We start from the raw sequence: 27,795 nt of genomic DNA, 5'->3' as shown, positions 1-27,795 counted from the left end.
CTTTCTCGGCGTCTGTGAAGCATCTCGGATCCGAGATCCCCGCCTCAAATCCGCTTCTATCGCCCATCCTCCAATCCCCTATTTATAACTAGCGACGCAAGGGATCTCTGATGTGTAAATCAAGTAGTCGGTCACCTTAGTATATCAATCGCGAAATGGCTTCGTGGAGTACGTTTGATTTATGATCTCATGGCTCGACACAGACCAGTTTAGTATATGCACTCAAAGAAGCCTTCATTCTAGAGTTTGCTTTTTGTTTCAAGACGATAGGTCAAGTGACGCTGGTCTGCTGTAAGGGCGATATTCTCGAAGACTTCTTGTGGGTTGGTGGAGGTTGGCTTGGCATATCGGTATGTAAAGGTTTACTCTGTACTATGAAGATAGTTTGGATGATCATCGTGAAGGGTACCTACTATTAATTGTGCGCAAACCTTTAGACTGCATGGAAATCTAGATTATGCAGAAATGAACTTGAAATATCCTGACGTATTTTTAGCTGTAATAAAACTGTAGCTGGAATCGGGATTCCACGGCTGAGACAGGTAGCTCAAACGTTTGCCTTCATATTTAGAGTGGTTTGCTTACCATAGAATTAACAACCTACTTTATGCGTATTAAATCGTAATGAATCTATGTTGTTGCTAAGTGGCAATCAATTTGCTAATCAATGATATAGAAGGTTATTGATTTATTTGATAGCGAGAGGCGATATGGCAGTCGGCTCCTAATACATATATACGTGCGTATCAAGCAGGTAAGCCGAGGCTTACTATTGACGACTACCGTACCAACACAACGGAACCGAGCAACTAGCTTGCAGAATTTTGCTGACCATTGGGTTTTCCAACTCCATGGATCCATATGCCGGGCTCTTCGCTAGAACGCATATAAACTCCGTAACATATAGGTAGACGCATCACAAGAGTAAAATATTTGCCTTCGTGTACATAGCAATTGCGCGTGGACGACGACAGGGAAGCGGGTTCACATCCGTATGGCAGACCACCACTTCTGTAACTACCCGAGTCCTTCGGAGGTGATCATATGAGGCGCAAATAGACGAATTAGAGTTCCACATAGACATCGTTCTCTTCTCACATGTTTCTATTTTCCCGGAGAAGAACTCCTTCGTGTGTGATAAAAAAAGATAGGTTAGGCAAGCTGTAACTCCATATGCGTTCTTTAGGGACCATGGAAGGATATGATTGTGACTGTGTCGAGTCCCAACGTTTCGGGACGCACAATACCCTCGTAAAGTTTCCCGTTACGGAATTCTTCTCAGCCGGTGAGATTTGATGCTCATCATGAAGGGGGCCGCACCTACGTAGCAAACCACTAAGTATGGCATGTAGGTTCTTACATTTCCTATTTGAGACAAGTTTGATGTGTTGGATCCGGACTGTCGGGTCGAGGTGGACCCATTTCTGCCACGCTAAACTTTGTCTATATCTGACAATCTGGAGAGTCGATTTTTCGGTAGATTCCTCTTCGTGGCTCTGGGGATCGATACTATCACCTTTTCCCCCGCTAGAGTACCCTGCTCATTTGGAGGTAAGGAGTGTTTGAGATGGAGAGTAGAGTGAGCTACGAGTACATACACGAATATGGTGGGACGATGCGTAAGTGCCACAACGCCTAACCGACCCGTGTTACTCTTTTGACCGATATCGTTGGTATGTGACTTGTTTTGCCTAATAATCTCTTTATGGCCTTGGCGATATCCGTCTTTGTGGATCGGGAGAGAATGGGTTAAGTTTCTATATGTACGTCGCAATTACTTCTTTGTCCATTCCTCCCTCCCGAACACATTTTCAGCCGTTGCACATTTCCCACTTACCAGAAGCCTGGGATTCGGCGCCACGCTCAACCGCTCTCTTGGGACCCTATCGCCAGTTTTAGCACACCACCTTCGTTTTGATAACCTGATACTTATGGCTGTCCATGGCAAGAGCTCGGCAGTCACGGCAGAATGCACCCAAGTCTTCGTAAGCTTTAATGGGATCGAGGTGCGGATAGGCGCTAACAAAAACCCAAGCATCTTTTTACCAGGCTTCCCATTGAGCTTCGATCCAAGATATGGGCTTGCAACCTCCCAGGACCGCGGATCGTGGAGATAAAATGCAGCGCCGAACCTGCCCGGACATCACAGCTGCGACAGGGCGACCGTAGGGCGGTTGTTTGTACATCCACATCTCCTATACCGATCAATCTGCATATATGTAGGGAGTCTCGGTGGGAAGCGTTGAAACGATACCGGCTTTTATTCGGTTCTTCCCCACAACTTGGTCGTATTTTCTTTGACCCCTTGGAAGATACGCTCTATTTCGGTCCAAGGCGGGGAATTGCGACTGCAGAGACGCTGTTTCACACTTTCGTCTCCCTAGTCCAACGAGAAGACTTAGGCCAAGTTCGTCGTATCGCTATTAGCGAGGGTCTCATAACCTATACCGGCTCTGGTAGTCGGAGAGGTAGAGCCAACAAACTAACATTTAAGCAAACGCTGTGCCAAGCACAACGATATTTTATAAATATTGAACATCTCACCTTCGTCAGTGACGACAGGAATCCTGTCTACAGCTCGGATGCGGTCTTCGTCGAACCAAGAGTAAGAAACCGGATTTTAGAACGGCGAATACAGGAGGCTATCGATGTCGTCGAGGGACAGCAGCCAGAATTCAAGCTGCCGCTTTGCAGTGTGCGAGTCATTGCTGCTGAACCTAACCGTCCTCTGTACAACCAGTCCGTAATGGGCTATAACGGAAAGCGAGCGACGTTTTTCAAAGAAATTCAGCTTCCACGAATTCAAAGAGACATGGCTCATTTACAATCTGCCACGTGCGTGTAATTCTGCGTGGATTGAAGTCGACTCCAACTGTACGGGTGGTTTTGAACTTGCTGGGGTATATCCGCAAGCCATATAGCGCTAGCTTTCTAATAATTAAAAATTAATTGCGTGCTGTCAGTGAGGTCTGGAATCTGGATGTCTTGAAGTTTGACTTGCATTTGGGATCCGTTAGTTTTAGACTAGCTGAAGGCACGAATTCGCAGGTATCCATAAGAAGGTGCGGAAAATCTTCGGGCCATTAAAATTCTTAGTGGCTTGGGGCATCCAATCAGCGATCGCTGTGTAATAATTGGCCTCGAACTTGTACCAGCGTAATTTTTATCGTTCAGAGCTTGATCGGTATCAAAGACCCCACCAAAATTCTTGAACAGTATAGTTTCGCAGCGAACGCTACGTACAAACGACACAAATTGCTCGCTAATTTCGGCTCTCTTTCGACATAAGAACACACAGATAGTTCAATTCATAGACAATGCCCGGACGAACAAAGAACCGCGACGATGCGTCTGAGGAGGTAGACACTTCCATGGACGACGCTCCTACTTCAGCACAAAAGCCCACTGAAGAAGAGAATGGAGATGCCATGGAGGAGGACGGGTCGGAAGGTGGCGATCCATTTGAAGAGGAAGAGGAGCCTCAGCGAGTTAGGATTGTACGTGTGGAACCTCGCCAACAACTATGATAGATTTGTCGCTAATGGGCAATTGGATACAGCTTCCTGGATCATCCGAGACGGCGGCTTCCTTCGAATTCCTAAAGGAGGGACATACCCTCGGCAACGCTCTGCGATATATCATCATGAAGAAGTACGGCTTATAGCTTTTGTCTTAGGAATGTATAACTAACTGTCATCCTAGCCCTGATGTTGAGTTTTGCGCATACGCTATCCCCCATCCCTCCGAGGATAAGATGAACTTGAGAATTCAAACATACGGTAAGGATAGGCCATATAATATTGAGTCTTATACCTTTCGTACTAACTACCTCGCTCTTAGACACAACAACTGCCGCTGCCGCCTTGGCCAAGGGCCTCCAGGATCTAGAAGATCTATGTGATGTTGTTTCTGACAAATTCTGGACCGAGCGAGAGAAATTCGAAGCAACGCCAGAGCAGTCTCTTAAGAGGCAAGAGGAGGCAGAGAGGAGATTAGAGGCAGAGGCATAAAGTGTTGCGGGGCATCTCGGTTTAATACGGATGGCATGGCATATGCGGCGTTTGGAGTATAGTAGACGACGTTCTTAGGTGGTAAAATTTGCTTTGCTGGAGTCTCTTTCTATGTACAATTCAATAGGACGATATCCATATATCTAATTGCGACCCTAAGGCGCTGTTAGTTGAGAACTTATCGCATTAAGGGTATCGCGGTAGAGAAACTTGCCTCTAAGAAACCCTTCATAAAGTTATTTGGTAATCTGTTGGCTCCTCGAAAGTTCTCCTCGGGGAAGTATGACATGACGTGATTACTCTGCTTCCAGAAGTTCATCGTTTCCTATATATAAACGATCAGCAACACTCCTCACAGGAATCTTGTAACCCTATAATTGCGCCCATAGGGCACCCGATGCTCGTAGCCACAAGTTGGATCGCCATTCCACTAACCTGGTATTCGCAATTATTCTGCATGAGGAGGACATCGACCACCGGTAACTTGTTCACAAATCTATGTCGTTCGAATTCTTGTCGCATTCGTGAGCGGATAGTCGATACGGGAAATGGAACGGAGTACATGGATTGGATCTTGGGTGCCTAGACGCCTATTCTTAGTAATGGACATAATAAGTATACTCTATCATTCATTCCATCATGGTAATGAATTGGCGAAACATTTGCTCTTGGGAGAAACATACTGCCCGCATCCAATCTCGATAAGACCGTATAACTCGACGCTTAGCTTCCGTCCAATTAGCCGCTATGAGCCATGTTAGCGAGCTATATATCTATCCGATAACATGAACTAACATGTCCGCGTCGTTACCGCGAGTTGGGTGGGTGTTAACAACATGATGGGCGAGATATGTTGCTTGACGTATCTTTGAGGTTCATTTCGACATCTCGGAAGCTCCCTCAAACGAAGGTGGGACTTCAACCTTCCAACATTGCCCAAGAAGCACTAGCCACATTTCACTCAGCCAATCAGCCACAGACATTAGTCACTTTTTCTTTATATGGCTTACATAACACAGATTGCGCCGACCGCCCGACCTAGCATTATTAAATCCTTATCAGGAATCGACAACGTCAAGGCTTCATTCTTGATAATTCAAGTCTCAGCCTTGCCCCACTACCACCATACAGATCGCCGACCGATAAGTGCCAACAACCAATTCACGTTCACAACCGAAGTATACTCTATCTCATTGACTCGACCACGATCTTTACATCATGCCACCAGTCAGATCCCACGGTTCGAGAACGAAGAAGCCGCCAGAGGGTTTCGATGACATCCGTGACGATCTCGAGATCTTCAGCATCAAGATGAAAGACGCGCAAAACACGCCTACAAATAACATTCCTAAGCACCAAGCTCAATGGCCTATATTCCAAATATCCCATCAGAGAAGCCGCTATGTCTACGAGCTATACTACGAAAAGGAGGCCATCAGCAAACCATTATACGACTGGTTGCTCAAGAACGGGTATGCCGACGCGATGCTGATCGCTAAGTGGAAGAAACAAGGATATGAGAAGGTACGTTTGCATTCACAAGGGCAACACGAGGAAAAGAAATATGTTAGCTAATTTGGAATGGTTTAGTTGTGCTGTCTTCGCTGCATCCAGACCAAAGAGACGAATTTTCAATCGACGTGTGTCTGCCGAGTGCCCAAGGCACAGCTGAAGGACGAGCAGGATATCCAATGCGTCAGCTGTGGCTGCAGGGGCTGCGCTTCGAGCGATTAGGTTACGATTTCTGCGTTCTTGTACTGGCTAGGTACTCTTCATGGCATTATGGCGTTAGGGTCTATATCGCGGCCGAGTTAATTCTGCCGGCTTCAGGCATTATTACTATTACACCGATTCGGAGTACTGGCGATCTGTTATCACATATTCTGGTGCATGAATTACGAGATTTCTTGAGGACCGCTCGGAACAACTAGGGAGTAGACCAAAAGGCGAATTTACAAAATACCCGGATGATTTGGGATGTTCTGGTATGCAATGCTGCTAATGAATTCATCAATCTTGATACCCATTATATCGTTTGCTCGTGTCTTCATTCAACTTCGTATTCGTCGTCTTACCGTTTTGCAAAACCTGTTTTCCCTTTCCTGTGACCGAAGCGAATGGTTGTAGGGATGAATTGCAGCGCCGACATAGCACCGGCCAAATCGTCCATCTCAGTATCAGGGGCCTCAACCGGTGGTGGTGCTTCTTTAAATGCTTTCGATACTTCTTTTGCCGGCTCCTCTGTCACGGGTTTCGCGGGTTCTGTCTGCCGGAGGCTCTGTCTTCTTCCGGTCGACTTAGGTCCACTAACGCTAGTCGCCGTAGAGGATCTTCGTCGACGATGTCCACCTTCAAGAAGCAATGACTGCCTCCCATCAACGCCTTCCTTAGTAATCGCAAAGAAATAATTCTTCGGGTACATATGCTTATCTATGAGATGGCTGCGTCTCTTCTGTGGTGTTCCACATTTTCTATCACAACCCTCAACAAAGCATGAGTACTATTTGGTAGATGGTCAGTATTTCTAGAGTAAAAAGAAGAAGAAAATGACCAAAAAATTGTATGAAATATCTTACCGTGTGTTCACCCCTTTCTCTTTTCACGGCAGCGAATACATCGTGACATTCTTCGATATGAACATTTAACAAGTGGTCAGATGGAAAGTTCTTGCCGCATTCTACACATCGATTCGTATGGGTCCTATTGTGATGCGCTTCGTATTCCGAATATGTCCTGAATGACAGGATGTCCCGATGTGGAGGTAGAGAGCATTTCATTGTGAAGGTATTGCTATCGTCGTCGACGGCGTGCTCGTCTAGCTCTGTGATTTTCGTAGGCGGAAGTGCTTCTAGTTCTCGAGGGCTCGCCTTATCCGATATGCTGTCCGAACTAATCCTAACCTCGGGTTCTGGTGACGGAGACACTTCGTCCTCTTCAGGCTCGCGTGAGCGCTTCATATTTGTGATGTATAACTTTCTGTAGAAACTTGGGGTAGATTTACATTGACAGTGCTATTTCCAGCGGCTCTCGGAATTTAGTTGTAGGCGAGATATGACACTTCGTTTTGTCTTGGTTGTGGACAAAGGTATTGGACGAGGCGAAGCTTGTATCAAGATCACGCTGCCGGGATCTACGAAGGACTTGGAAGGTTAGGTATAAAGGACATGAATTACTTAGAATGAAATATGTATTTAAAATAAAATAATCAAAATTCAAAATCGGTATGTCAAGCTAGATAGTCGTGGTCAAGCAAGCTCTTGTTGCTGTTATATTTGACAACTATAACATACCTGTTGGCAATATATGGATATCGCCAACGGAAACTTAAGTCACTAACGAAGGCGGTCAGTGAATCCAACTGAATTACAGCAGCTGTTAACAACTGGGCGATAGCCCTAAAACTGTAAATCATAGAAAACAGAGACTAAAATAGACAGAATTCTAGCGAGTAAGAGATAGTGTCTAGAGTGATCTGATTGATCTGCTGCATGGACCTAGGATAGGGCTCACGGCGTGTCAACTCAAAATTCATGCCCCGGCACCTGTCTGGTGGGCAGTGACCGAAAACGTAAAGTTCACTGGGTGGACCCCTAACTAATCCGGGGTTAGTGATGAGGGGTCTACTGTAGGATGTACTATTATATTGTACTAGGTACGTAAAGGTTAGGGCACTAAGCAGACGCTAATAGGTACCTTGTTGGGATTTGCGCATGTGCATTTAGTGGCTGGTTTGGGCAGGCTCGCAGATTTTAGGGAGCCCTGCTGCTGCCCTAGATAGTGGTTAGACTGTTAGCGTGCGCCCGGAAGGTTCCTCCAGGCAGGTAACTTTTTTTTAAGATCGGCAGGTTTATGAACTCACCCCGTCGCCTCACCCAAATTCCATTCATTCCACATTAAATCATCTTCATACTTTTACACCATTTTCCTTCGCTCTGTTTCCCGACGACACCCCAATCCACGATACGGTCTCATTCACGGTCGCAGACATATAGGCTACTTATCTTTTGGTCTGCGCTAACATCGCTCGTATTATTTCCACACCGTGCTTATATCCCTAGATTAGAGATCTCTCTCTACGAGGCATCCCTTCTCTCCACCAGTAACCGCAAATGTTCCCGATACCTTCTTCCGAGATAGCAATTTCAGCCCAATTCTCTACGGCGCGCCTAGAACCAACCCTTCTGCTGTCGCACCTATCGAACTATGGATATCATCCGCATCCTCGCTCCCGGTTCGAGTTCGTGTGATCCTGTTTCCTGACTGGGCTGTCGCAACAGCTCCCGGTCACCACCAACTTTTTTTTTTCTCTCGACGGGATTCAATCTGATCCCTTTTGAATACATTTAAGCTTCGGACTTGATTATTAGTTGCTACGATCATAATGGAGAGCCCGCGAGATAAAGCTAAGGCGAGCTGGGGGTATGTTTAGAATTACAAGATGCGCCGCATCTGGCAGCATTGCGATGCCGGTCTGATTGTCGGCTAACACCGACCATAGTGATGCCCAGAAGATTCGCTCTGATATAGTAGAGAAGCTATCTAATAGAGGGACGACGGAAACTACATCTCGTTTCGAAGACCTCGAGAAGACGATGGCTGAGTATGATCTTCATTGTTCGCACTCACTTGTGACATATTCTAATATGAATACTTCTATAGATTTCGGTTAGCCTGTATGAACGTCGTTGCCAATGATTTCGAATATGCAGTGGGTAAGCAAGTGGAATATCATCTATGGCAAGCTCATGTCAATCTCAATGTCGAATACCGAAAAATTATGAGTCGCCTCCTGGCACAAAACCAGGTGGTTGTGAGACGCAAGCTAGAGAAACAGTATAGAGGTTTTCTCAAAATAGCTCAGTCCTTCTATCGTGTCTATATACAACAACTTTCAGGACGGTTTTATATTCCCGAGCTGCACCAGGCCGCTTATGGCACCGACATCGAGCTGCCGGAAATCCCTGCTCCCGATTCGAAGCCTCCATCTCAACTTCGCGCGATGATCCTTAAGTCATGCCAGATTACCTTGGTTCATCTCGGTGATCTGGTCAGATACCGATGCCAGATGTCAGAAAAGCTTTCAAATCAGAACTTCGACAAAGCTATAGCGTACTACAGCCTCGCACATACCATTAATCCTGACGATGGCTCGGCTCATCACCAATTGGCCGTTCTATACCAGCTTCAAGGCCGGCACTTCGATATCGTCTACCACTTTCATCGTTCTATCTGTGTTACAAAACCATCTGAATTGGGTGTCAACAACCTTGGGCGGGAGTTCAAGGGCTTGGAAAACTCCCATGGGGGACGCAAAGGTCCCAAAGACCCGTGCGAAACTATGATCACCTGGTTCCTCCGACTACATGCGTTCTTCTTCCAGGGAGAGCCTTTTTCCCAGCAGGCTGAACTGGAAGAGGAAGTGCTACATCGCATCGAGATTTCCTTGAAATCCGACATCGATGAAACGATCCTGCGCAAGATGATATTTATCAACATAGCAGCGTATGACATTGCTTTGGATAAAGTAAAATGTAGGTCTTCCTATGGGTGCCTATTCTTACGCTCCTAGATTTTTGTACTAATTGCATTTCACAGCTGCATGGACGATCCAGGGATCTCAGTCAGCCCAGTTCTTACTGCGATTCAACATTCGCACTGTCCTGATTCTCCTTCGTATCTTAAAGGCAGGACTACTAGATGAGTCTGCCACATCTGCCACCCCTGAAAGTGAGAGAGGGGACCACGAGAATGCCGAGAGTCCGATCTGCTTCAGTCAGCTCTTGATGAAGTTGTTCCCTCTTTTCCGCATTTACATCTCGTGGATTTATGTTTCTAGGGCTGATGCAAAGAGCTATCGAGAATTTCTCGAACCATACATAAGTGACGTATACAGGCTTCTTGCGGACACGCTCACTTTTCTTAATGCAACCATTGACCAAGCTACCATTACTACGTCGTCGAAGTATCTTCTATTGGAAGACACAGAAGCTCTCGGGCTAAAACCTTTAAGCGATCGTAATTTACCTCTATTTTCACAAGTTGAAGGCGTACCGGATTTGGATTCCGATCCGAATCCATCAAAGAAACACAAAACTCGCAAACCTCGCCAAAGGGTCTTCGGTCGTCAGTATAAACCCCACACAGAAGCAATCTGGCGAATGAGAGATATTGTGTATTGTGGGTTGCTTTTAGCAGGAAGTTCGACTTTCCCACTCACAATGAGCCTTAAAAAGCTCGAGGGACGAGAGGTTGAATGCTGGGATTTCATTACTGAACCTTCCCAAGCCGCCTCCATAGATGAGATCAGCATGCTACGTGTTTTAAACAAACTTAAGCTCAGCGACTCGGCCGTAAAACCAAAGGAGCCGGTACAGAAAGCACCAGATGCAACTTTGGAGGGTATCGCTATGGCACATACTGAACTTGAGATAAGCCCTGTACCTCACGACATGTCTCGCAAGGGAAAATCAATCGAGGAGAAAGTACCCAACTCACTTGACATAGATCTAAGTGGGGATAGCGAGATGGTCAATATGGTGAACAAGCTCTTGGATCCACTTGATGATGATAGCAGACCTCAGTCGAGTCAGACTCAGGGTGACACGAGCTATGGCATGAATACTGCTACTGCTAACGAGGTTTTTGGTCGATTTGCTACTGATTCAGCACAGCCTTCTCCCGCGTCTAAGGCTATACCCAGCCTTCCATGGGGTTACTTCTACGAACCAACTCCGAAGCATTCTAGTAGCCAATCTAATAGTCAATTGGCTTCTGATGGAGAGTATGTCCCGAGGAGCGCCCATAGTCAGCTCGAAGGCTTCGATTCATCTCCCTATTTGAGTAATCTTACCATCAGCAAGGCTCAAGCTTATCGCGACGTGAGAGAACAGCCTGCACGTGAGTCGCCAAGACTATCCCAAGGAGCCCCACGATTTGACAATCACCGGAGCAAGAGTTCCCGCGACTCGTTGGAGACATCGCGAAGTGCAGTCCTCGATAGTCTGACGTCTGCACTATATGCTCAAAACGGGCTGAACCCGCAAACCGCGCAGGATAGCTATACAGGCCGGATAGGTACGAGCCCCTATCTAGGGTCTCAGAGACCCTCGGCGGCCAATTCACCCTATTTGAGTAAACTAGGAATGAATCAAGGATCAAGCCATATGGAGCGTTCGGCCAGTCAACAGGCAGCAGCTTCTAATCTGCAAAGCCCTCCTGGATCTGCGGGGTTTGGCCTGCCAAGTGTTAGCCCTAGTGGATTTAAGAAAATTCCTGGCCCCTTCGAGAATATTTCAAGCCCTTTTAGCAACGAGGGCGGTTTTCTAGCACCAGGAAGCAACATGCAGGCAAATGGCCGCTCCGCACCGGGTCCTCCTCAGCAGTATTCTCCTTGGCCCCTGGAGCCTGCGAGAAGCGGATCAGCTTTTTCCTTTTCGCACCCAAGCAGCCTTTTCGGCGGAACCCCTGCCGCCCCTCAAGACGGTCTTTCCAACACTGTCTTCTCTAATGGCCACTATTACAATGCTAGTACTCCATTCGGCCGACTTGGCCCCGGCCACAACAACAAGGACGATCCTACGCGTTACCGAAACCAAATCAAGAGTTATCTAGGCGAAGAGGATCCTTCCTATGAATACGACCAGAAAGCCCTACAGTCTGCATGGCTTGGCAACGATGAGATGCACCGCCAGAAGTGACAGCTACTAGTACTGATATAACTCTATATGACACACCGCACAATATTATGCGATCCATATCATCTCACCCAGAAGTTACGATAATACCTCTATTCTCAACCACGTCTCATTCATTCCCTTCTCATGACTTGGTCCATACAAGTCGCATTGCATCTATGCAGCACATCCATGAGGTATGTCATCAGTTTGTCATATTCCCAACCACTCATGGCTAATAACTGGCAAGATGGCCTATGAAGCCAGTAACCAGAGACTTACAAGAATCAACAAGTGAGATCCTAAATACAAGGATTGATAGTAGGGATTTCATGTTGTGGAGTCCTGACCATAACCTGTCAATAGAATTTACAGTATCTCGAGAAGAGCAGATGGTAAGGAATCTTTCGCCTAAGAGGTTACAGAAATATCTATTGTGGATCGTGGACGAAGACACGAAGTCAAGGGTGGGCGGATGAGAAGTACTTTTGAAATACTTTATCACGAGAGTGACGTTTTCTAACCTATTACCGGAGGCAGTTTTTCACAGCAAGTCTGGCCTCGGACCCAGAAACACTCATTAATAATGAATGACATTGTCATCGTTTGTATTCCATAATATGCCCCCAGCAGTATGAATACTGATCTACCATAACTCCTATGGTTCATCTCAGTCTATGGGGTTAGCAGAAAACACCATCTATATCCATAGTGGGATAGTATAAATATAAATCAGAAAAGGGCTGTTGTCGCTACGCGGCATCCCAGCCAACACCTCTTGGTCCCCTTTTTAGAACGTTATCAAATTCGTGATCTATCCATACTTGTCTTTTTTAAGCACGCTTCGGACGCTACTACGGCTAATCGTAAACTGTCGATTCACATCATATATTCTTCGACCACGATCATGAAGCTAACAATGACAGATACCATGTTACGAGTATATCCATTCAGATATTAGAATGACTTAGTTCAGCCAATCCTTAATACTCCTACCTACGAGCATGGTTAGCGGCTCCTTCGGTAACCAGGGCTTCTCTTGTCCTGCGTCCTTGGACATCCGGATTTATTGAGTTGCTGCAGGGGATTCATTACTATTTGGTCCAGATCAACAGCTGAATCGTGTGTGGAGAGAATGTACCTGAGCTAAAGTAGGGCTGAAGCTCGGAAATCCTACGCGCTTCTGCGATTGGTTGTCGGGTGGTGCGGTGGCCTCCCCTAGCTGGCTGATCCTTTGATCTTCCCGTGTTCTGCAGAACTTTTTAGGTTCAGCTAGACTGTCCTTAAGGAAGTGGTAAAGAATGTGGCTTTCTGGTGTTTGGTGCAGATTACCTACTTGGTGTATGTAACTCTGTCCATAGGTAAGACTTTACGAGTTACATAAACATCCACACAAAGATAGAGAACTCTCGGAAGTTGAGGTTACCTACATGGGTAGGTACATGATCCATCATAGGTATTATCAAGGCTAGCTATCATAGCATGTTCTTCTATGGCTTCTTATCATACCCAGTTGCTCAGACTGCCTTTACCGACAACACGGCGTAGTGCACGGGAGATCTACGTGGTCGTGTGGAAATTACCACCATCAACCCCTTAAAGCGAGGGGACTAAGTTGGCGTAACTCTGCTTACGACGTGCACGACAGTGGCTTGGAAAGAAGCGAAGTATTAGCTCTTAGAGTAACACCAGTGCTATCACTTAGCCTATAGCCTTTTGGCGACATTACTGTTCGTTAACATTAGATGTTCTTGTTGTTCCGTGTAACATATATTTGGCCACTATGAAAATCATCTACATGGTTGAATCATACTCTTAGTGGAAAGGGGGTCCCGTGCTAGGTTAATTATCTTTTAGGTGGTTGGGGTCTTTTTAAGGTAAACGTATTGGTGAACTGTTTACATGATGAGGGTTATGATATAGGACAATCTCGCGGCCACTGCATATATCATACTCTACCACTCATAGATTTTTAAATCTTGATATGTTCATTTCGAATAACCTGACCTAGCCAATAGAAAAAATCGATGGCAAGTTGGTAGGTACGTAATAATCTCATCATCGCCTTGCCCATTGTGTTATCACGAATTATAACTCGCCCAAGTGTTCCAGGAAAGTCTCAGAACTTGGTCTTCCGTGACACAACTTCCTCACTTCTTGGGATAGCTCGTATCATCGAATACTAGCGCTCACATCACTCACCGCCGGTTAATTAAATAGGTACTGATGTCGTCAGCTTGGTATATTAAAGAGTTTATTATCTTGAAAGTGAATATACAATCTTCGAAGAGTTATGTATCTTATAGGAGCTATGGTAGAAGCATATGCAAAATATTTGCTATGCCGACAGAGTTGAGATTCGTATCTGCATTAACCCCTATTGTCTTGAAACTGTCATCGTGATATGAATAAGGTGGTTTCTCGGATAAACGAAATCTAGTCTTCTCGAAGTTAGAAGCTACCTAGCTCAATATTTCAAGCATTGCCACCATATTATTTCGTGCAAGCGGCTAACGTGCCATTCGTTTGTTCGTTTTCTAGGGGTTAGCTGCTTTGCGTTACGGCATCCAGGATTCTACTTAATGGATTTTCCGCCATTGGTTGGCTTCAAATGTTAGTGTACTTTGTATCAGACGCCGAATAGAATCCGTTAGGGTTTCATGCAGCATTTCGTTCAAATAATATCCTTGGGATACGGGTTCTTGTGTTGGTGAATAGAGTGGGAAAATAGCTTCTTTGGCACATATTGCTTTAAAGTAGATGAGGTGAGCGGCTAAGGGGATAAGCAGTGTAGTTGAAAGGCGCTTTGATTCGTAGTATTTCCAATTAACGTCGTCAATATATCGTTCCGTGTTCGAGGCGGTAGGGCGGCAAGAACATTAATTCTAGGATGGATGATGATAAGGTCAGGTACTTCAGGGGAAAGAGAGACATCTGGATATTGGAATCGGAATTTACCTGAACACCTAGTGCCTAGGGCAAGCACTAAAGGGAAAATGCGGAGGTTTAATGAACACGTTTTGGGAAATAGCATAAAGCATAATGAACATAAGGTGGCCAATCATATACCGTAATTCATTCTCCTAGAAAGTCTTCCCTTCACATGGATGATTGCGTAACTGGGATAATTTCAATCAAACCTTCCCTTTTTTCTCTTTTTTTAAATACTCAGAGAGTTGATGTTACCAATAATCATTCATGCGACAAATATTCTACAGGGATTTAGAGTCGACTTGCCCAGACCGTAGGGCTACGCAAGAGTTTAATAGTGCACTATGCAGGTCCGATCTTCTTCCATATTGGGAAACAAGTCGCTTGTGGTCGAGATTCTCTATCATCGACTTGATAATTGATGAAGAAACCCCGTATTCTCATCGAGCGGCTCGGTCCTCCGGCTAGATACAGAGAACTGGTTGTTTCTATTTAAATGTTGATGGTGGTGTGCAACGAGGTCGTATGAATGGTCCAACATGCGACGTCCTAAGGCGTCTAATTTACTCACCATCGAAATATTATATTCTCCTACTCGAGGGCGTATAAAATCGAGGTTCTGATGGTAGAACAAGGGCGGCTGTCGAGGCAAGCATGGCGCCAACATGTCCAAGCAAAAAAAGCAGCTTAAGTCCAAGCGGTTCTATTTCGTATGCTGCAAGCCACATCGGACAATAGAAACAAACTGCTATTTCCAAGGTTTCCACGGCCGTCAACCTATCAGTGGCTCAACTGCTTCGATAGGCCAAGACTTCAGCTGCCGTGGGATGACGACTAACATGCCTAATTAATCTCGATTAGTCTTGTTTATCGCACGAGCGGAATGTGTGATCTGATTGACAGGCAACTGGTAGACTGGATGCATCAGATCAAGCTTCCTTCGACACAGATCAGGTTAAGTCTAGATGTCTGTTCGCACGAGCTCGCTACCTGGGAGAGTCTATCTAACGCTTTATATTCCTTATAATGCGCATTGATAACCTCGAACTGTTCGATGATGTCCGCCGCGGGTGGAGTCGAGCCTGTTATAGCTCAAAGATATTATCAACCAACATCGACCTGCATGTGTTAGCCATCCTAGGCAAGATGGGCTGCAATGTGGAGACGGTTCTTCCTGTGTTGACTCATTCTTGTTCCATCTAATGCAGGTCCTAGAGCCCTAAGGCTTTAGAATGCCATAGTACAAACGGATCATGACTTATTCTATAGGTCAACCATTTTACGACTTTAGAACCTGGCGCGATCCACTATGATTCGACCGAAGATCCAGAGGTTCGATATACTACGGTATATGTCTCGTGCCTATGGCTAGCAGACTAGGTACTAGGTAGGTAGGTAGGTATGTTACTCGGAGACTCAGCCATCTAATTTGCTCCTGCATAAAACAATTGACAACTCATAGGTGTTGGAAATATTGGGATATTCCCCCGAACTGGTGCCGCAGTAAGCAAAATAGCTCGCCCGCTTGGCGTAGACGGAGCATGCGCAATTCTGCAGGTCCGGATCCCTTAAAGCTGTAAGTAACGGTAGCTTTGCTGATTGATACTAGGTACCTACGGTAGATATGCTAAAATAATACCAGAGAGCTTGAGAAGTTATGTACGACGATGCCATCATCCTTCTTCCTCTGACTGATAAGAGAAAGCAAGTTCCAGTCCAAATAATACCTGGATAACATGATGACGTTTTATTGAGGGTGGAATACATAATGGCCTTCTATCCCCCTATCTGCCAATGTTGCATTCCTACTACCGGTATGTACCAACAGGATAGCTACCATCAATTATACCTACTGAACTGCGGGGATAGCCCTGTATTTTCGCCTATAGGAAGAAGTCGACGAATGCTAGCTCCCAGCTATGAAGAGTTCCTCTGCAAGGAGTCTTACGCGCCACTCGTCCACCTTAGTTACCTAGTAGTCTCCTCAGCCAAAAGCCCAGGACCAATTGATCATCATTTTCTTGACTGTTATGTCATAATACGAACGGTACTAGATTTCTAGCTTTCTTATGGCTATCGGAAAGCCTCTCCTGAAGATGATCGCCGTTACATTAGAGAATTATAGCGCATCTGCGCATCTGCAAATATCAAGTATTTGCACATCTGTATGTTTTTAAGATCCGGGACTCCGTTGCGATGTATACGTTAGTAGGTGCGCCCCTGTACCCCTCGTTACACACCAAGAATATGTTCCCTGTATTTCCTTGAAGGTGCTTGCCATTCGCAAAAATTGTACTATGTATTGTACTATTGCCAAGTTTAGCAACCGGTACCATACCAACCAAGCACAGACCTTAGTTCCAGGTACCTTACACTCTAAAAATTTACCCGACAGACGAAAGAACAGCCCTGGGGCCATGGATCCTTAAAACTTCAAGGCACCCGCTTCTACCTAGAACCTTATCCACTTTAAGTTCCTCTCTTCACCACGACAACCACTTTAGCTGTATGATTTTTTCTTCTTTCTTCGTCTTCTAGACCGGCGATTAATGATATCTAATTATTAACGACTTTTCCCTTACTGGCTTGTGTATATTTCGAGACCAAATTGACGCCCAAGCTGACATACAACCAACCTAATCCGTAGTTATATTGCCAACGACTTAACGACTTCGTACCTACTCTTTTCTTCTTCCCGGCACCAACAAACGATTCAAGCTATATTTATGATAATGTGCAATGATATACGAGTTTAAAGAAGAATAGCACCTACCCGAGGGAAGCAAACATCTTTTTCAACTAGCAAGACAGACTTTGCTATGAGTGGAGATCAACCGACTCCAAGGCAAGACACTTTTCACTACTTTCAACTATCCCTTTCCCAATTGTCTCGGTGCTGATTCCAGTTTGTAGCTTTGGTGATCCAAACGCTCAGCCTCCCACTCCCAAACAGACCCCGACGTCTATTGCCTTCCCAAATTCTGTCTTCGAAACCCCCAAGAACAACCGAGCCTCCTTCGACGAGTCATCTGGTTGGACTCCTCAGTTTGCCGAAGAATATTCCGTCTTCAACTCTACTCCCGGTAACTTGAAGGGTTCCTCGCACTCTCACTTTGTCGACTTTTCCATTTCCACGCCCTTCCGGTCTTCGAATCATAAGAGGCCCCTGTCTACCGATAGTATCGCTGCCGAAATTGCAACTCATGTTACCCACTTCTCGCCGAACCCAAACCTTTTACCGCCCGTTGATCCGTCTAGGCGGGTGCCTTCTTCTACCAGCCCCTTAGTAACCGGTCAAAGCCCAACCGAAGCGGGTTTCCGGAATAGTTCGCAACAGCTGTCTAAGAAAGTTTGCCGGGATACGGCGCAAGAGGTGAAGGTCCAGACGGCTACACCGCCCCCGTCTACTCACAAGGGGCAGCGCCGACTTGCACCAAAGTTGCAAACGGGCACCATGCAAAATGATGGATTCGAACAGGAGTTCGTAGCTGGCACACCACAGCAGCAACACATGCCAAGCTTCATTTCGACAACCCCTACCGACCTGTTTGGATACCCATTGTCGGCTCCCGCTACGGCTCCGAGCTTTGGAGACTCACGCATGTTCTGGGACACTGATATGAGTGGAATGGACCTTGACTTCTCGACCACCAGCGCAAATGTATTCCAGAGTTCTGGCCACCGACCCATGAGTTCTCAGGACTGGGGCAAGTCCAACGAGATGTTTCAAGAGACTGGCGCAATTCCCCCACAAAGTCAGGAGAGTAACCCTCCGGCCAAGAAAGAACGGGCACTTGCGCCAAAGCCTCCAGTTCCGAGCTTAGATACGGGGGTTGCGGATACATCAATGTTCAGCTCTTCTTTTCCTGCTTCTGCTGATGATTCTTTCACTATGATGAATCATGGTGGCGTGGACCCCGGCCTTCTTTTCACTAGACCGCCGTCCTCCAACATGGAACCTGCTCCTTTCGATCCCATGTCCCAGCCTCCCCTGTTGCAGTCATTCTCACAACCTGAGCCTGAGCCCATCACATTAGTCGCGAAGCCACCGAAGCGTGGTGCTGGTCGTCGCTCAGCTAACACCAAGGAGCCGAAAACCGGTAAGAAAGCAACTCGGGTGTCTGCAAGTTCGCCTATCAAACCATCAGACCGTCCTGGCTTGTCGCGCAGTTTTAGCGAGAAGATAACTCGGAAGCCCGTCGGTAAGACAGCCAATTTACCTAATCTCGCACCGGCCACGCGACCTGTTCCACAGAATGTCGGAAGGTCAGCATCACAAGGATCAGGAGCCAATGGAAGAGTATCGCCGCTGAAAAACCAACCCCGCCGACTACCCAGCCTTTCTTCCATTCCAGAAGCTCCGGTCCCGCGAACCCAGACGTCAGTTAAGTTCACAATAGACTCCAAGGGTCGAGCTCGGGCAGAGACAACGACAGTGGTATTGAACGATGATGATACCGCACCGACAGTAGTGCGTCGTCGCCGGAAAGAACAACGAGACAAAGGGAAAAGCTGGGCATCATCTGAAGATGACGAGTCGTCTACAGACGATGAACCTATCATTATTCCTAGTCGAAACACATCTTTCTCGCTACCACAACCACGGAGACCATCAACGCACTCTTACCATTCTTCCCAGCGAAGTGTTAGCGACCAGAGCACTAGTAGTCTCGGAATTTACTATAACGAACCCAACCCTATGGATCATGACGGCGAAAGCGAAGCTGAGACGGTAATGAACATGACAGGCGGTAGTAACCTTGGTGACGCAGCGAGCGAGCTACGCAAGGTTATGGAAAGCCGGCAGAAGCGGCCATCAAACTTGAGTAACGGCTTGACATCACGAGCGGCGTATAGCAATAGCGCCTCGGTAACGCCCGCCTCCACAAAGACCAACGATCGCCATATTCCTTCCGCTGATCGTGGCCGCCGAGTTCGGTGCGTCTGTAACGCGAATAATAGCCACGCCAGCGGAAATGCTTATATGGTCCAATGGTAACCTCTCCCTCTTCCTTCATCTCACGTGCCGTCAACATATACGATAGCGTTAAAAGCCTTGGCTAACCCCATTTTAGTGGCTCATGTGATTTATGGCTTCATGGCAAATGCGTCAACATCACTAAGCAAAGCCAGCCTAGTGTCTATATCTGCGCATTCTGCGCAAATACGCCCAACGCTCACGGGATGCGAGGGAGCCAGGCACGCAGGGGCATAGGAGGACCAAACTCCCGGGTGCCTGTTACATCTCCGTTAGCACACAAGTCGTTTAAATCGTTTAGATGAAGACGACTCGTGGTGCTCAAAGCGATCCAACCAAACTTATTGTGTGATATCTTCCTTCTGTTATAATAGGGATGTATGAATGGTGCTCAGTGGAAATTATAGATGGGGATAGAACTGGTCCGCCAGAAGCGAGCTGAGGACCTTTGCGTACACATGATACCCTGATCTATTTAGTAGACGACGAGTAGCAATGAGAATCGCTGATTTGAGAAATCAAGGGGTTGGGACTCTAATATGATGTACGGATATTTGTGACTTGTCGTTTACATATGTACATGTACGCGTGGTTCCTGTATGATGCTTGTGCAGATAACCAACGAGATTCGAGATCGTCACAGCTGGAAGATCTACTTACCCACCTAACCACGTCAGCTACCAAAGCAAGGATTTTCGTATTTGAGAATTGAGCATTCTTATTTGCTGGTGTGAGTTGATATATTATTCGACGAAGCGTACGTTTATTAATTGAGTATGTCAGGAGCTTCATTCAGTAGCGCTATATAGCGGCCACTAGCGGGCTTCTAGCAAAGCTTCTATGCTAACAACCCCGTATCGTTCTAGGGTTAACACATGTAACGCCCATTGCTCATAGTAGCCACTTCTGGTTTTAGGAAATGGTAGATACTAGGTACTATGTAGTGACAGGGAAGAGCACTAAGAAAGCAATACGGAACAATTGTAGCGAAGCTTCCTCGCATGTTTTTTGGCCGAAATGGAAGTGAATAGCGGTGGCTTAAGGGATACAACGCCGATCTCGGCACCGCGGGGTAGACTTCGGAAGCAAAGCTAGGGAGCGTGGGGCAGCTCCGGTCAACTTTTTCAAAGGGTTGTGATTGTATTTGGGTTATTCTACTATCCCTTGATTAGATCAAAACCGGGACACTTTTCTTTATATCGGTCCAAACCTTCCTGCAACGAACTTGCAATTCCTTTTATATTTTTATGTTACGGTTTCTTTCCAATTGACCTATCAAGATGTCGACACACAATATCGTAGTCTTCGGTGGAGACCACTCCGGTCCAGAGGTCGTAGCCGAGGCCGTTAAGGTACGTTATATGCGTTATGCTGCCAATGCCAATCGAACGGCGGAAGAGCGGTTATGCAAGGTCGGTGTCAAATGGAGATAACATGCTAACGTAAGATTTATATCCTGCTAGGTTATCAAGGCTGTCGAATCCTCCAGCTCCTCCGGCAATAAGTTCAATCTTCAAGAGCACCTACTAGGCGGCGTACGTTTATTCAGACATTCATCCCACTCTCCAACCCCCCGGAACTCCCCAATCCCACATCGCCACCTCCGCTCTACCTCCACCGTTACACAATCCCTAAAGAGGGGACGACATAGACACTAACAAACCCATTCCCAGTGCTCCATCAACGCCCACGGCGAACCCCTCACAGACGCCGCCCTCGCAGCCGCCAAGTCTGCAGACGCCGTGCTCCTCGGCGCCATCGGCGGTCCCGAATGGGGCACCGGCGCCGTGCGGCCCGAGCAGGGGATCCTCAAGCTGCGGAAGGAGATGGAAACGTACGGCAACCTACGCCCGTGTTTCTTTCCCTCGGACTCCCTGATCGATTTCTCGCCCTTAAAAACCGAGGTGGTGCGCGGCACGAACTTCACGGTCGTGCGCGAGCTGACGGGGGGTATATACTTCGGCCAGCGAAAGGAAGGCGACGATGTGGCGTGGGACACGGAGCAGTACTCGCGCGAGGAGGTGCAGCGCATCACGCGGCTGGCGGCGCACCTCGCGCTCGCGAGCGATCCGCCCGCCCCCGTCTGGAGCTTGGATAAGGCGAACGTGCTGGCGTCGAGTCGGCTCTGGCGCAAGGTCGTCACTGAGACCATGGCGACTGAGTTCCCGCAGCTCACGCTCCAACACCAGCTTATCGATAGCGCGGCTATGATCATGGTGAAGAATCCGCGCGGACTGAACGGTGTGGTTCTGACGAGTAACCTGTTCGGCGATATCATTAGCGATGAGGCGAGTGTGATTCCGGGAAGTATTGGGTTGAGCCCCAGTGCGAGCTTGAGTGGGATCCCGGATGGGAAGAGTAGGTGTAATGGCATTTACGAGCCGATTCACGGTAAGTTGTTTTACAGCATCATTCCTGTGTAGGAGTCTGGGTTATGGTTTCCCGTGCTAATGAGATTGTTCTTCAGGCTCGGCCCCTGATATCTCCGGCAAGGGCATCGTCAACCCCGTAGGCACGATTCTCTCCGTCGCCATGATGTTCCGATACTCGTTCGCGCTGCCGAAGGAGGCCGACGCCATCGAGCTCGCGGTCAAGAACGTCATCGACAGCGGGGTCCGGACAAAGGATCTCGGCGGCTCGGCTAGCACAAAGGAGGTCGGCGACGCGGTCGCGGCGGAACTGACTAAGATCCTATCGTAAAGGCCGATATCGGGTTGGGATAGACACGGGCGGCATGCATTCTTGCGTTGGGGGTGGCAAAACACGGCTGGTAGACAAAAGGGGATCTACGCAAGTTGGGTAGCGTGCTGTAATCCGGGCAATGAAAATCTAGTGAAAGATAACACTGTGACATGAGGCAACTGTTTGTGATTGTGGCTTGATGATGGTCGTGGTCTGTTGGACGCAAGGTCCAACCAGTTTTTATTGGTAGATATATCATAACTCCCTAGGTATGGTCAGATTTGCCCATCTGTAGCGCACCTAGGCATCCCCAAGTACCATATTCAACGTTTCCATAAGAAAGCAACCGGGACGCCATCTTATGCGTGTAATCATTCCATCCCTCGTCAGGCAGAACCCCGTATGTCGGAGGTAGAACATTGCTCCTTTTGATGAGATGCAGGTCACTCAGCCTAGAATCTTCAGAGGGTAAAGGCATTTCGAAGAGCCACCTATCGGCTTTCCTAACCTCCGTCTCTCCCCTCCTCATCGCCGACCCTTCGTATTCCCAACCACCCTCGCCGTATCCTCCCGCAGCTCCGGCATCGCCTTATCCATCTCCCCCGCCAACACATCCCGAAACGACGCAAAAGCCCCCTGCTTCCCGCGCGCGAGCTGGTTGCCGCGACGGACCAGCTCGACGAACTCGCGCGTGTAGATGTCTGGATTGCGCCCGTTGTCCACGTACTGGATTAACTCCGGCGGGATGCGCGGTAGCTCGTTTGTGCCGCTAGCTAGGGCGCGGTTGTGGATTGCTTGCAGGTTCGCGGAGAGGGTGCGTAGCTCGTTGGCTACGATGTCCCGCGACGAGGCGCGTGTGTTGGGGGTGTGTGGGGAGGGTGAGGAGGATGTGGTGTCGTAGTTGGTTACTTGCACCATCAGGTTCGTGAGGGTTTGGATGGTGTCTTTGAGCTGCTCTGTTGGAGGGAGTTAGTTTGGGGATACGATAGAGATGAGGAAGGAAGGGGAGGGAGATACGTACGCTCAAGGGCGTCGTGGTCGACGCGCGCCATTGGGGCCATTGTTTATGGGTTTCTGGGTCGAAATCAGGTATGTGAGTGTATTGAAATCGATGTGGATGTGGATGTGAGTGGTGATTGTAGGAAACGAAAGAATGGGTTGGGAGATGCTGAGGGAAGCTTGAGTGCACTAACGGGTTAGCTAAAAAGATAACAAGGATTAAGCATCGGAAAGATTAATAGCCAATTAGCAACCTACACTGCACCCCAGATTTTTTCCATACCCTTACTGAGTAACTGTCATGTGACCTTATCTTTAGCGTTATATAAGCATATAATATGATAAGCATTGTTAACGTTATGCATGTGGGACCCTCGTTACGGACCGTTGCACCACGATGAATACACACAAGCCATGTAAGCCTTGCTATATGGGCCTTGCCATACGTTATAACATGTTAGAATAGAATAAGTTTGTCCTAATGGATACCATATGACATTAGTGGTTCAGTAGTTGTTCAGCCCATTCTTCTGCTTTGTATATAATTCTTCTTGGTATCAGGATCAGCTTTTTACTAAACTTACAGGTAATGACAAATAGTGTGTTGAAATGTTCGTGCCCTTTCATTGACCATGATGATGATTCTGCTTAAACTTTTCGTAGGTTACAGCAACACGATCAGGTGTTGTTTTAGCCTCGTTCACTGCCTCAATAAACGATTCCATATTCTTCCGGCAAGTAGGTATCTTTGCCAATGGTTACGACATCCAATGACCCGACTATCGATGAGTCTATGTCTGGGTGAAAGTACCCAATTTCTCGTATAGTCCAGCCTTTCTCGTTTATGAGGTTCCCTATTCTTCTGAGTACTGTTTGGGGACTTGAGAGAATAGTGGCTTGGATTTTATATCCTTTATGAAGTCTCAAGTATATAGTCTCATCGATTTAAAAGTCGATAGGTCTATGTTTCGCATTATATCTCATCTTAGCCTCTAATGACTTCTCATATGGGAAGGCCATTCTTCGAACACGTTAAAAAATTGGCTGAAGTCTTTTAAGTTTCTTTGGGTGAGTTGGTTTAAATTGCTTAGTAGGCAGGCGTGTTGATGTTAGATTCATTTGTTAACGGGCTCTCCAGCTCACAGAATGCGACAACGTTGTTGTTTCGTCGAATGCTAGGTCCATATCGCGATAATTTCTGACCGTTACTTCGTGTTAGACTTAATTTGTTAAAGAATAGAATATATTTAATGATTGAATGTGAGGTTGTGCAGGATTGAGGTGGGAATCCTTAAGTATTGGCGGATATCCATCTTGTGAAATGGTAGAGGATGACTCTTCACATTATTGTTCTTTCTGTAGACTACTAGGGTGGGTTACTTATAGAAAAATTAGAGAAGGATATGAGACGATTATATAAACGAAATGAGTCGTATAATCGTCTCAAGTTGCCTTAGAAAACTCTGGCTAGTGATGAGTCAGGCGAAAAGGTTCAAAATTTAACTAGAGTTTGTCTTCATGTATATTAGCTCACTCAATGCCTACCTGCGTATTCTGAAATTATAAGACTCACCGTAAACTTCATGTAGTGAATGGTAAGTTTTGCTCATTACGCGACGAGAAAATCAAGCCTGATAATGCTTCCTTTCATGTGTATCAAAAGGGAAGCAACAAATGATGAGTAACAAGTTTTACCTTTCAAACTTTTGACTATATACCTAGGTATCTGTAATTAGGCTGTGTTAACATGCTCTTCGGTGAGAGAACTTAGATATTAAGATCTATCTCCACCCACGACTCTAATGCTGCGCGAATTTGAGACCATCAAAGAATAGGTACTCCTCTACCTCATTACATAACAAAGGGAAAGGACTGGAAACATGCCTTAAAAAGCTATCGTTAATATTATTGAAAAACATCATATATGACTTCAATGAGAACTCAAATTTGTCCTAGGTTGAAATATCATTTGCGATAAACATGATGCGTGTTGAATCTCAACCCTTATTCACTGATCTGAGTGAGAGATTCAATTGCAATAAAGAGGAATTAACCAATCAAAATCAGCGACACGTTCCTAATTAGGAAATCTCGACATTACGTAAGTACGCTGTGGTTCAATGGGATGGAGAAGACCCTGACCAAGCGGAATATTTTCAACAGTGACGTTAATGCTCAAATGGTGTACTGTAATAACAGCTTTTGACAACCCTAGATAGCCTTACAAATTCGTTGTAATAATTATTCGTAACGAAACAAGATATCAGGAAAAGCTGCGGATCAACACGATCAAGAGATAGGCCCGCATGGACGGGATAAAATGGCAAACGCCACCTAAATCTCGCATTTCCGGAGCTCAGATATACCTCAAAAAAGCAAATCCCAATATCAACAGCAGGATGCGATTCGGTAAGCCACCCAGCCCTCGCATTTCCCCAACAATCTCCCCGTCGGAAAGATCTCCCTCTCCCCCTTCCAATCAGCCTACCTATCAACCACACCGAGATCTCCAAATACAATCTCCGTATCACACACAGAATCGAACAGTGACGCAATAAAATCTAATTCCTAGCAGTACTTACAGAAGTCCAGGTTACACATAACAATCCCCCACCCCATCAACTCCCTAATGTCTCCCTCCCCTACCCCTGTCCCCGTCCCGCAAACAACTTCCTGATCTCATTCTGCAAACTGGACCTCTTCCTCACACTCTTCGCATCCACCACCTCCCCCGTGCCCATAACGACCTGCCCATCCCCCTCCGTCCTCGGCGACGGCGTTCTCAGCCGTCCCAACATCCTCCGCACAGGCCTCCCATCCCCCACATCCCTGCCCATCAACCGTCCAGGCACCGCGACCCCCGGGTTCAGCGGCTGCAGGGGGCGGTACAGGTTGATGAACTCGGAAGACTGGGCCGGCGGCGTGCGCCGCACGTACCGTCTTAGGTGTTCCGCGAGCGGCGACGGGGAGCGCCGTAGCCGCGCCTTCCAGGACTTGGCTATCCCGCCACTGTTGGTTTCGGCCACTTCCGCGTGTGTGGCCAGCGGAGAAGGCCGGCGCGGTGCGTAGGGGGACTGGGTGCGGGGTGGGAATGTATCAGGGGAGGTGGTGGTGAAGGGATCGCCTTTGGCGGATTTGGAGCTGTTGGATTTTGAATGTGTTATTCGTGAGGAGGGACGCATTAGAGGTTCGTCTAGGATGAAGGAGGGGCCTTTGATGGTTTTTATGGTTGAGTTGGCTAGAGTACCGAAGTTGGGGGTTAGGGGCGAGGGATGGCGGCGTAGAGTCGTCAGGTCCTCTTGGGGACTCGTTGGGCAGATGGTGTTTGGTGTGCATGTAAGGTAGTCGTTGGCTTCGGGTATAGGGCTGGGAGGGAAATATTCGTCGAGAAGGGAGTGTGGTTGAGGCTCGTTTTGTCGATGACGGTTTCGCTGGCTTGGGAGCCATTGCATCCATCGAGGGATCGGTTTAGTCGGACTGGGCTTGAAAGCAGGCCCACCTATAGGGTCTAGAATCGAGACGTAGATGGTAGAGTCTAGGGGAACAATGCATTCTCCATCATTATTCGAGTCACTCGAACCACTCAAAGCGCCATCTCCAGGTAGGCGTGGAAAATGTGTTCGGCCATGTGTAGACTTCAGGGACCGATGAGGATCTGGTGGGCTCTGTATTTAAATAAACGTAAGCCTTTATATCACGACCTGCGACTTGTGACCTCACCTGGATAGTAGCTTTAAACGTAACGCCAGGCGTCCTCTTGATCTCCCCAACAGCACGTCTGCTAATCTGACCATCCTTCTTCTCCCACCTCTTCCTCGCCAACCCGCCATCTACCCTATCCACCTTCCTCAACGCTTTCTGCTCTAGAGTACGCCGATCCGTCGAATCAACCTCACACTCAACAACACAACTCGCACAACTCGGGACATCATAAATCTCCTTCGCAGATCCCGTCCCTAACCCAATCCCAGCTAAATCGCCATCTCTCACCCTCTCATCCCCATCATCAACAAACAGCTCCGCAACCGTCGGCGCAGTAACAACCCTCCGACTCCCACAAAACACGCAGCCGTAGCAAGCGCGGTGCCAGAAGCACCACCCGAGGCTCACGCACTCGTCGCCGCGGAACACGATCTCGCCACACACCTAGCAGATGGCCAGGTCGATCAGGCTATGGTAGCAGGAGTCGCAGGTGAGGCGGGCGGAGCGGCCGAGGACGCGGGGCGGTCCGCGAGATAGGTGCCAGCAGAAGGTACAAGTGAAGAGGCGGGGATGTGGTTGGGGCTGTGGTTTGGTGAGAGGTGGTACCATGTCTACCTTAAGAAGACACCCGTGGAATGTCTGTCTGTCGTTGACGCCGTGGTTATTGCTGAGGTGGGATACTATTTCGCGTTAGTGATGGTTCGTGTTGGAAACGATGGTTAAATCAAGCGAATGACTAATAGAATTAACGAGTGTCAGCTTAATAATTACTATGGTGATGGAAGAAGATGTGAATATAGTAAGATGATTCCTAACTTAG

At 47.3% G+C, this 27,795-nt stretch overlaps 11 protein-coding genes across 11 annotated transcripts; 6 read left to right on the top strand and 5 right to left on the bottom strand.

The window, feature by feature from the left end:
* Positions 1–1,931: 1,931 nt before the first annotated feature.
* Positions 1,932–3,047, top strand: GGS22DRAFT_198674 (uncharacterized protein; the record flags this gene model as incomplete). Its single annotated transcript, XM_047966165.1, has 2 exons — positions 1,932–1,985; positions 2,036–3,047. The coding sequence occupies 2 exons, from the start codon at positions 1,932–1,934 to the stop codon at positions 2,843–2,845; spliced, it is 864 nt and encodes a 287-aa protein (XP_047821171.1). The 3' UTR covers positions 2,846–3,047.
* Positions 3,048–3,317: 270 nt separating this feature from the next.
* On the top strand, positions 3,318–4,010 carry GGS22DRAFT_186168 (RBP11-like subunits of RNA polymerase; the record flags this gene model as incomplete). Its single annotated transcript, XM_047964413.1, has 4 exons — positions 3,318–3,497; positions 3,560–3,651; positions 3,703–3,779; positions 3,841–4,010. 4 exons carry the CDS (start codon positions 3,318–3,320, stop codon positions 4,008–4,010), a joined length of 519 nt encoding a protein of 172 aa, XP_047821170.1.
* On the bottom strand, positions 3,645–4,916 carry GGS22DRAFT_156793 (complex 1 protein). The gene is made up of 5 exons (XM_047960421.1): positions 4,806–4,916; positions 4,694–4,755; positions 4,446–4,592; positions 4,225–4,335; positions 3,645–4,165 (listed from the first exon to the last, which is right to left on the bottom strand). The coding sequence occupies exons 1-5, from the start codon at positions 4,846–4,848 to the stop codon at positions 4,154–4,156; spliced, it is 375 nt and encodes a 124-aa protein (XP_047821169.1). The 5' UTR covers positions 4,849–4,916; the 3' UTR covers positions 3,645–4,153.
* A 189-nt stretch (positions 4,917–5,105) lies between these two features.
* Positions 5,106–5,913, top strand: GGS22DRAFT_107868 (cell cycle control protein cwf14). Its single transcript, XM_047957857.1, has 2 exons — positions 5,106–5,534; positions 5,601–5,913. The coding sequence occupies exons 1-2, from the start codon at positions 5,229–5,231 to the stop codon at positions 5,742–5,744; spliced, it is 450 nt and encodes a 149-aa protein (XP_047821168.1). The 5' UTR covers positions 5,106–5,228; the 3' UTR covers positions 5,745–5,913.
* Positions 5,914–6,011: 98 nt separating this feature from the next.
* GGS22DRAFT_107873 (uncharacterized protein) lies at positions 6,012–7,101 on the bottom strand. The gene is made up of 2 exons (XM_047957858.1): positions 6,587–7,101; positions 6,012–6,510 (listed from the first exon to the last, which is right to left on the bottom strand). The coding sequence occupies exons 1-2, from the start codon at positions 6,965–6,967 to the stop codon at positions 6,082–6,084; spliced, it is 810 nt and encodes a 269-aa protein (XP_047821167.1). The 5' UTR covers positions 6,968–7,101; the 3' UTR covers positions 6,012–6,081.
* A 796-nt stretch (positions 7,102–7,897) lies between these two features.
* On the top strand, positions 7,898–12,453 carry GGS22DRAFT_156787 (uncharacterized protein). The gene is made up of 6 exons (XM_047960420.1): positions 7,898–8,429; positions 8,509–8,610; positions 8,670–9,541; positions 9,606–11,880; positions 11,934–12,078; positions 12,224–12,453. Exons 1-4 carry the CDS (start codon positions 8,392–8,394, stop codon positions 11,705–11,707), a joined length of 3,114 nt encoding a protein of 1,037 aa, XP_047821166.1. The 5' UTR covers positions 7,898–8,391; the 3' UTR covers positions 11,708–11,880; positions 11,934–12,078; positions 12,224–12,453.
* Positions 12,454–14,367: 1,914 nt separating this feature from the next.
* GGS22DRAFT_156786 (uncharacterized protein) lies at positions 14,368–14,762 on the bottom strand. The gene has a single exon (XM_047960419.1). It carries the CDS (start codon positions 14,715–14,717, stop codon positions 14,457–14,459), a length of 261 nt encoding a protein of 86 aa, XP_047821165.1. The 5' UTR covers positions 14,718–14,762; the 3' UTR covers positions 14,368–14,456.
* A 2,476-nt stretch (positions 14,763–17,238) lies between these two features.
* GGS22DRAFT_107799 (uncharacterized protein) lies at positions 17,239–20,012 on the top strand. The gene is made up of 3 exons (XM_047957855.1): positions 17,239–17,459; positions 17,528–19,609; positions 19,690–20,012. Exons 1-3 carry the CDS (start codon positions 17,434–17,436, stop codon positions 19,895–19,897), a joined length of 2,316 nt encoding a protein of 771 aa, XP_047821164.1. The 5' UTR covers positions 17,239–17,433; the 3' UTR covers positions 19,898–20,012.
* Positions 20,013–20,708: 696 nt separating this feature from the next.
* On the top strand, positions 20,709–22,546 carry GGS22DRAFT_107808 (3-isopropylmalate dehydrogenase). Its single transcript, XM_047957856.1, has 4 exons — positions 20,709–20,944; positions 21,056–21,127; positions 21,266–21,983; positions 22,060–22,546. Exons 1-4 carry the CDS (start codon positions 20,873–20,875, stop codon positions 22,290–22,292), a joined length of 1,095 nt encoding a protein of 364 aa, XP_047821163.1. The 5' UTR covers positions 20,709–20,872; the 3' UTR covers positions 22,293–22,546.
* Positions 22,547–22,799: 253 nt separating this feature from the next.
* GGS22DRAFT_186161 (mediator complex, subunit Med10) lies at positions 22,800–23,335 on the bottom strand (the record flags this gene model as incomplete). Its single annotated transcript, XM_047964412.1, has 2 exons — positions 22,800–23,230; positions 23,296–23,335. The coding sequence occupies 2 exons, from the start codon at positions 23,333–23,335 to the stop codon at positions 22,800–22,802; spliced, it is 471 nt and encodes a 156-aa protein (XP_047821162.1).
* Positions 23,336–25,774: 2,439 nt separating this feature from the next.
* GGS22DRAFT_156776 (uncharacterized protein) lies at positions 25,775–27,080 on the bottom strand. The gene is made up of 2 exons (XM_047960418.1): positions 26,994–27,080; positions 25,775–26,938 (listed from the first exon to the last, which is right to left on the bottom strand). Exon 2 carries the CDS (start codon positions 26,723–26,725, stop codon positions 25,916–25,918), a length of 810 nt encoding a protein of 269 aa, XP_047821161.1. The 5' UTR covers positions 26,726–26,938; positions 26,994–27,080; the 3' UTR covers positions 25,775–25,915.
* Between the last annotated feature and the right edge of the window lie 715 nt (positions 27,081–27,795).

The sequence above is a fragment of the Annulohypoxylon maeteangense genome (assembly GCF_022496945.1).
Source record: "Annulohypoxylon maeteangense strain CBS 123835 unplaced genomic scaffold GGS22scaffold_4, whole genome shotgun sequence".
Taxonomy (NCBI): domain Eukaryota; kingdom Fungi; phylum Ascomycota; class Sordariomycetes; order Xylariales; family Hypoxylaceae; genus Annulohypoxylon; species Annulohypoxylon maeteangense.
The sequence above is the reverse complement of the archived record's forward strand: the minus strand, read 5'-3'. Positions and strand labels throughout refer to the sequence as shown.

Bases quoted from the DNA above. Each gene is read 5' to 3' on its own strand.
- GGS22DRAFT_107808 (XM_047957856.1), top strand. From the start codon at position 20,873: ATGTCGACACACAATATCGTAGTCTTCGGTGGAGACCACTCCGGTCCA. The intron at 21,128-21,265 runs GTACGTTTATTC...ACCCATTCCCAG, and splicing joins AAGAGCACCTACTAGGCGGC to TGCTCCATCAACGCCCACGG. The intron at 21,984-22,059 runs GTAAGTTGTTTT...ATTGTTCTTCAG, and splicing joins CATTTACGAGCCGATTCACG to GCTCGGCCCCTGATATCTCC.
- GGS22DRAFT_107873 (XM_047957858.1), bottom strand. From the start codon at position 6,967: ATGAAGCGCTCACGCGAGCCTGAAGAGGACGAAGTGTCTCCGTCACCA. The intron at 6,511-6,586 runs GTAAGATATTTC...TCTACCAAATAG, and splicing joins GAGAAAGGGGTGAACACACG to TACTCATGCTTTGTTGAGGG.
- GGS22DRAFT_156787 (XM_047960420.1), top strand. From the start codon at position 8,392: ATGGAGAGCCCGCGAGATAAAGCTAAGGCGAGCTGGGG. The intron at 8,430-8,508 runs GTATGTTTAGAA...CACCGACCATAG, and splicing joins AAAGCTAAGGCGAGCTGGGG to TGATGCCCAGAAGATTCGCT. The intron at 8,611-8,669 runs GTATGATCTTCA...ATACTTCTATAG, and splicing joins CTCGAGAAGACGATGGCTGA to ATTTCGGTTAGCCTGTATGA.
- GGS22DRAFT_156793 (XM_047960421.1), bottom strand. From the start codon at position 4,848: ATGTTGTTAACACCCACCCAACTCGCGGTAACGACGCGGACAT. The intron at 4,756-4,805 runs GTTAGTTCATGT...CATGGCTCATAG, and splicing joins CGCGGTAACGACGCGGACAT to CGGCTAATTGGACGGAAGCT. The intron at 4,336-4,445 runs GTTAGTGGAATG...GTTTATATATAG, and splicing joins AGAATAATTGCGAATACCAG to GAAACGATGAACTTCTGGAA.
- GGS22DRAFT_107868 (XM_047957857.1), top strand. From the start codon at position 5,229: ATGCCACCAGTCAGATCCCACGGTTCGAGAACGAAGAAGCCGCCAGAG. The intron at 5,535-5,600 runs GTACGTTTGCAT...GGAATGGTTTAG, and splicing joins AGAAACAAGGATATGAGAAG to TTGTGCTGTCTTCGCTGCAT.
- GGS22DRAFT_156786 (XM_047960419.1), bottom strand. From the start codon at position 14,717: ATGCTATTTCCCAAAACGTGTTCATTAAACCTCCGCATTTTCCCTTTA.
- GGS22DRAFT_107799 (XM_047957855.1), top strand. From the start codon at position 17,434: ATGAGTGGAGATCAACCGACTCCAAG. The intron at 17,460-17,527 runs GCAAGACACTTT...TCCAGTTTGTAG, and splicing joins GGAGATCAACCGACTCCAAG to CTTTGGTGATCCAAACGCTC. The intron at 19,610-19,689 runs GTAACCTCTCCC...ACCCCATTTTAG, and splicing joins AATGCTTATATGGTCCAATG to TGGCTCATGTGATTTATGGC.
- GGS22DRAFT_156776 (XM_047960418.1), bottom strand. From the start codon at position 26,725: ATGCAATGGCTCCCAAGCCAGCGAAACCGTCATCGACAAAACGAGCCT.